Source organism: Lissotriton vulgaris, chromosome 8 (genome assembly GCF_964263255.1).
Source record: "Lissotriton vulgaris chromosome 8, aLisVul1.2, whole genome shotgun sequence".
Classification (NCBI taxonomy): Eukaryota; Metazoa; Chordata; class Amphibia; order Caudata; family Salamandridae; genus Lissotriton; species Lissotriton vulgaris.
The window spans coordinates 92,953,745-92,960,562 of NC_141696.1; the positions used below are offsets into that span (position 1 = coordinate 92,953,745).

Below are 6,818 nucleotides of genomic sequence, written 5' to 3' on the forward strand. Positions count from 1 at the left end.
GGTTTTCTTTTTATATAAATGTACTTTCTAAAGTTTGTAAAAAAAACAAGCAGTTTAACATAATTTTAACAGGCTTTGATGGGAAGAGATTGCACTTGCCATTGGGTTATTAAGCTGTACTTCCTTTCTAAGCCCTTCCATCTTAATGTTACCAGAATAGAGAAACATGTAACGAAAGGGAAGAATTCAAAAAGCAAACAGGGAGCGGGCGAGAGAGAGAGAGAGAGAGAGAGAGAGAGAGAGAGAAGTGCTGGTCCAATATGCTGAGGTGATTGACACCAAATTGACTGTATTTTTTTGCAGGTTCAAAACCTAAAAGATATATCTACCTCTTGGTATCATGGTGAGGATTGCCTAAACAGCCCTATTATCTTATTTCTTATTTTACCTGTTTTGATACCGTAGACTATTGGGTTCAACACAGGTGGGACAAATAGGTAGATATCACCCATCACAACGTAGGTGGTTGAAGATAAGCGGTGTCCTAGCCTGTGCACCACAGACAAACCTATCATTGGGACATAAAAGATAAATACTGCGGAGATATGTGAAATGCAGGTGTTGAATGCCTTCAAACTTTCCTTCCTTGAGAGGCCACACACTGTTTTCAGGATCATGGCATAAGACAAAAATATTAGCAATGAATCGACTCCCATAACAAAGAGAACAGCAATTAAACCATAAACAAAACTGGGTGTAGTGTCAGCACAGGCAAGCTTCATCACATCTTGGTGGAGGCAAAAGGAATGAGATAGCACCTTGCTGTGACAAAAAGGCACTCTATTAATTAATAAGGGAAATGGGAAAAAGAAAAGTGAACCTCGGATTACTGAGAGCAGTCCAATTAATGCTATTCTCTTGTTTGTCAAGATGGATGAATGTCTCAGTGGATTACATATAGCAACATAGCGGTCAAACGCCATGGCCAGCAAGACAGTGGATTCCATAGTTGACAATGAATGCATCAGGAATATCTGGATAAGGCATCCATTGAAAGAAATTTCCATTACACCAAACCATAGAATGATCAACATCTTAGGCATGGTGCTCGAGGATATGAGAATATCAATGGCGGCCAGCATTGCAAGAAACAAGTACATGGGTTCATGGAGGCTCGGCTCCACCTTTATAATGTACATGATCGTGCAGTTTCCTACAAGTGCAATGATGTAAATGAAGCAGAGTGGAAATGCAATCCAGACATGAGCATATTCCAGACCCGGAAATCCAATCAGGATAAATGCCGATGTGTCGTAGGCAGAGTCGTTAAACATGGTTGTAATGAACAGGTAGCATCTCATGGATCTTCACATGGATTTGTTTCCTGCAATACAAATGTAATGGTTCACTTTAATACACATACATATATCAAAAAATAAGCTTTTTTCGATTTTAGGCATTAAAATCATAAAAGCAATCAATAAAAATCATCTCATCTCAATTCTAAAAGTACTATGATCAGTATAAAAAGTGCAGGTTCATAAAACAGTTTATTTTACAACAGCTTTTCCTAATGCATAAACAATGTAACCTGAGACACCTATACTAAAAATAATCCATCACAGTATTAAAAATTCTCATATGCGTTCCTTCAAACTTCTATGCATTTGGAATTGTCCTTGCTCTCAGTATGCTTTTTAGGAAACCCACCATAGTTGCAATACAATAATAGCTATTCAACCTCTGTAAATACAATAGAGCAGGGCGGCATTGTCTCCAGCCCCCTCTGTTTTAATAATGGTTTGATCCATCTGCATCTCTAATTTATATAAAATTTTGTTTGTGAAGAGATGTTATCACTGGGGCACAACCCTAAATCCCTTGACCAATTATTCGTGTCTGGGTGACTGATCAAGCCATACACACATATATAAATTGTTGTATAAATCTATGTTATGCACTATCACCATGCTCACCCTTTTGAAAAATCACCACACAAAAATGAGGTGTGCTATCCACCGTACCCTTTTACAATCCCATCGCTAATCCCTACTTCTAACCTAAGAGGACTATTCTTGAAAAACATCTCTGGTGGCATTCTCTCAAAGGGTATTGGACACATACTGCAAAGTATCAAGACATAACCAATATGCCTTGCTTAAACATGAGTTCACACATTCTCAGTCAAAAAGCCAAACATTATCCACATTCGGAGCTACCACATTGCTATTCAACAAAAAACAGTAGAATACAAATTTTACTCCACAGCTTCTGAAATCCCCTTCTTTGCCATGTTCAGTTTTTAGGTTCCCTACCAAAGCTCCATTTTCACACCAATGTTCACAGAGTGCTGATTCTCCTTCATATTCATTCCATGGCCGTAAGAGACTCAACTCACTGCTTTCTCCCATCAGCAGGCTATCCGTAATCATCTTTTTCATAGCATTGCCACATCACCACCACATTTACAATCATGTCCTGAAATAATAAAATAGAACTCTCAATTACTGGAAATTGGCTCGTATGGACGGAAATTATTTTATGTTATTTTATTTTAGTGTTTTTTTAAAGTGCACAGATTACTCCAGCTGTAGCATCCCCATGCTAGGATTGCTACCCTACAGGAACAGGAGAAAACAAAGCAAGACTCTAAAAGGAATAAGGCATCCAAGGCATAACACCAATGCCAAACCACTGTGAGGCTCAGAATCAGAAGGAAGAACCGCCTATCTGGGCTTTCTTAGCACAAGGAATCACTGTAAGTGCTGTTCCAGAGGATGTGAGGCTGTGTCCAGGTGAGTAGGGTTTCAACAAGTTGGACCATTAGTGCAGCCTGTTGTTAGAATTTTTTTGACAGAGGCACATAGCCTTAAAGATGATATGTTTTTCCAGTGGGAGGAAGTGTAGTTCAGCCAAAGCCAGGGACACATGCGCTCATCTTGGGAGCTTCAAAAGAAGTCTGGCAACTGTATTTCTGCACTTTTTGAAGCTTCCAGATCCGGAACTGGGTGGCTCAGATATAGAGGGTGTTACAGTAATCTAGTGTTGAGATCACAAGGGTCTGCACTACAGGTTTTCTAGCTGCCAAGGGAAGAAGATCAGAGATCTTGACTAACATTTTAAGAATGGCAAAACATCTTACAGCCAGCAGGCAATTTGGACGTAGAAAGAGATGTTTGCGTCAAACCATATTCCTACGTTTTTTTAACATGCTGAGGACAACACCGAGAGTTGCTTGCCAACTATGAGAACCTCTGTTTTCTTGGCATTAAGCTATAGGCAAGTAGAGTTCATCCACTGAGCCAGTTCTACCGGGCAGGACCTAAAACGCATTGTAGATCCTCCTTCATCCTGAGCAAGAGTTATGATCAACTGTGTGTAACCGGCAAAAGATACCAAGATGACATTGTGTTTGTCGATAACATCTACCAGGGGTGCATATAGGTGTTAAATAGCGTGGAGCTTTCGGAGAGCCCGGGGCCACACCTGGGACAACGGCAACACTTCTGAAGCAAAAGGTGGCTGAACTACTTGGAAGGTGCGTTCTTGAAGGAAGGATGCCAGCCATTCCAATGCAGAGGAGCGCACACCGCAATTCCAGAACCGTTGCAGCAGCAGGCCATGGGAGGCGGTATCAAATGTCTCACTTAAGTCCAACTTCATGAGAGCGGCAGTGCGGCCCGGGTCCACAGCAGATCTAAGAGACTCAAAGGCCAGCAATAATGCTGACTCTGAGCTGTATTGGGCTTAAAAGCTGTTTTAAGACTCACAAAGCAAGTTATTAGATTCTATAAACCATACCAATTAGGCATTGACATGTTTCTTGGCTGCTTTGACAAAGAAAGGGTATACAACAAAGGAAAAGTACCTGGTTGTCGATTTCACCGCTATTTATTTTATGCGGAGAAAAAAGCAATGACCATTAGGTTCATATGCTCCAGCTATATGATTTGCATTTTTTTCATGATACATTTAAACACATTTGTAATAGGCATTCATATCATGTCTGAGAAGCGATACAATTCACATACAAAATTTGTGGTTTGGATACATAAACCGTGTAAATATACGAATAGACCAGTGCAAAGATTAAACAAAAACAATATAAATTAGACAAAGTGCACAAAATTACACCAGCATAACACAATCATTGAAAGATCCCCAATTGTGGAGAAGTGTGGCTCACTGGTTAGAGGAGGCAGACCTGGAAGCAGAGGTCTGCCCTGGACCAGGGATCAATTCCCGGCTCGGTGGGGTCTTGAGTCCTAAAATGTCCATGGACTCGACAATTCTCGCTCCGGTGCCTACTCGACTCAGGGGTTCACACTCTACGACTCTGGGCAATAGCTTGCTTAATCTCCACAACGGCCCCTCGCGGCGAGATGCCTGGGCAATAGCTTGCTTAATCTCCACAACGGCCCCTCGCGGCGGGATGCCTGGCTTTTACCTTGCGGATACCCTGCCGGGGTTATCTCACAGGGGAATACCAGGATTGGTTCCCTAAGCAAGCGCTTAGAAACCAGTGGTGATTTGCGCTATATAAATTCCTGTACATTTACATTTACATTTTGCTACTCAATAGGCATTTTTAGTGGAGGAGCTTAGTCCACATGGGAACTGTCTCTACAATCATTGAAAGATCCCCATTTTGCCACTCAATAGGCGTTTTTTAGTGAAGGAGCTTAGGCCACATGGGAAATGAATCACGGAATTGTCATCAGGGCGTTGGAGCACGGTATAACATATAAATAGAGTTAAATAAGACTAATTAAAACGTGGGGAGTCTCCTTTTCTCTACTTATTTACAATATGCTATTTTGCCACAGTGTACCTGAAATGAAAGGTGTTGCTTCAAGGACGGTGAAAATAGCTTTAGGCTTTCTGGACAGGACCTGAAACAGTCAAGGAAAGACCTGTCATTTAAAAGGTACACTTTAGTGTGTGGTAACTGCAAGTGATAAACTATTTCAACAGAGACTTACATTTAAAGCCAATAGAAGGATGCAGGAAATTATTTACATTGTACCAATCTTCAAACGGCATAGAGCCGCCACTCTTTAGTTTTCTGCAACCGGTCATAAACTTCTTTTTTATCTGTCAAAGTGAACAGTGAACACCCGGTTATATGTGGTGAGTCCCCAAAGAAAGGGAGCACTGATATAGATCTAAAATTTCCCAGTGAGGCAGGATCTAGGGTATATTTTTTAAGAAGTGGCTTTACAATAGCATGTTTCCCATTTTTAGGTATCAGACCAGAGAAGAACGAGGTACTCAGAAGACTGCCCAGACCAGGCAGGATGGAGTCTATGACCTGCTTCAAGATTCTGAAGGGAGTAGGGTATTATGGGGATCCAGACTATACTCTGGTGACCAAAACCCACAATTCCTCCGTAGAGGGACAGGTGAAGGTAGAACATGTTAGACCTGACCACTGTGTTAGACCTGAAAGACTTAGAATGGTATTTCCCCAAACGTTTTTCCTCACCTACTCCATTGTTCTGACCTTATTCTTGTTGTCCTATGCACTCTGTGCACTTTACCAGTGCTTAATAGTGCTAACATGCTTATGCTCTCTCCCCTAAATCATGGTTACATTTGCTTCTACCCAATTGGCATATTTCATTTCCTTATAAGTCCCTTGTAGATTGCCACACCATATACTCAGGGCCTGTAAATAAAATGCGGCACTTATTGTGCCATCCACTACGTAGCACCCTAAAACATGTTCCAGGCCTGCCATTGCAGCCAGAATGCAGTTTCAAACTGCCATGATGACTAGACATTTAAACCACCTAAAATCACACACAACTTATGGCCCGATTCTGATATCGTTTAGAAAGCATTCCTACCGAATCATATCTGCAATGCTTTCTGGATGACTTGGATCGGTGGAGTTCGACCAAGCAATTTGGATGTATCCAGATGCTTCCAGATGCGATTCCGCCGGACTCCCATTGACTGCAATGCGAGCCCACTTTCTGAACGGGAACACAGGCTCCCATTGAAGAAAGGGGGGCTGGGGAAAACCTTGCACCCAGTGGCGGGCATCCCATGGTGCCTGCCACACTGTGCATGGTTGGAAAGGGGGTCCCTTGAGTACCCTCACATGACTGATTCAGAAAACTCAGAGTGAAGGGAGGCCTGCTATGGGTCCCCAAAGACAGATTCTGCCAGCTGATTCAGTCCGGAGAAACCGAATCGTAATGGCTATCCAAACTGGTCATCATACTTGCTTGCTCAGAAACCAAGTCAATAGAGCTGTACGATTCGGCTCTGAAAGACGCAACCTGTCCAAATGCCATTTGGAACTGATTCGGACAACCCTAACGGTTTCCACGCATCGTACTGTAAGTGTGTACGATTCGGTCAGAAACAGGGGTTCCAGATCAGATTCGGCAAACCCAAATCTGATTCGGAGCCCTTCCGAACAACATCGGAATTGGAACCTAAGGGGGAAGAGGGTAAGCTCCTACATCAATCTCCCCTACAAATATCCACACACACAAAAGAGAAGTAGAAGCATTCAAATTCACGCTGTTGTACTTCGTGGCACGAGCTTTGTATCATAAAACTGCCCTCACCCACAATTTGTGGCATGCTTCATCATAGGACTTGCTAAACAATACTCCCTGCAACCAAGGCCTGGGGTGGAGCAAAAGGGAGGGGGAAGAACATACAAACATAAAATTGTAGGGATCCAAAATCTGAATATTGGTGCGCAGAACATAGAATCTACACATGGCTCCTGAATATCTGCCTGTATACTATATTCCTAAATTTTCTGAACAGGATCAAAATAAATAAAGGATGGTGGTATCTAGGACTTTTATTAGCTCCTCACCCCTCCTAACTACATATTTGTCAACATGTTTCAGTCG

The 6,818-nt window shown here is 42.2% G+C and overlaps 1 protein-coding gene across 1 annotated transcript; it reads right to left on the reverse strand.

The window, feature by feature from the left end:
• Positions 1 to 295: 295 nt before the first annotated feature.
• On the reverse strand, positions 296 to 1,292 carry LOC147693501 (olfactory receptor 51E2-like). Its single transcript, XM_086933230.1, has one exon. The coding sequence runs from the start codon at positions 1,272 to 1,274 to the stop codon at positions 339 to 341; it is 936 nt and encodes a 311-aa protein (XP_086789356.1). The 5' UTR covers positions 1,275 to 1,292; the 3' UTR covers positions 296 to 338.
• Between the last annotated feature and the right edge of the window lie 5,526 nt (positions 1,293 to 6,818).

Coding starts and splice junctions, on each gene's coding strand:
- LOC147693501 (XM_086933230.1), bottom strand. CDS start 1,274: ATGTTTAACGACTCTGCCTACGACACATCGGCATTTATCCTGATTGGA.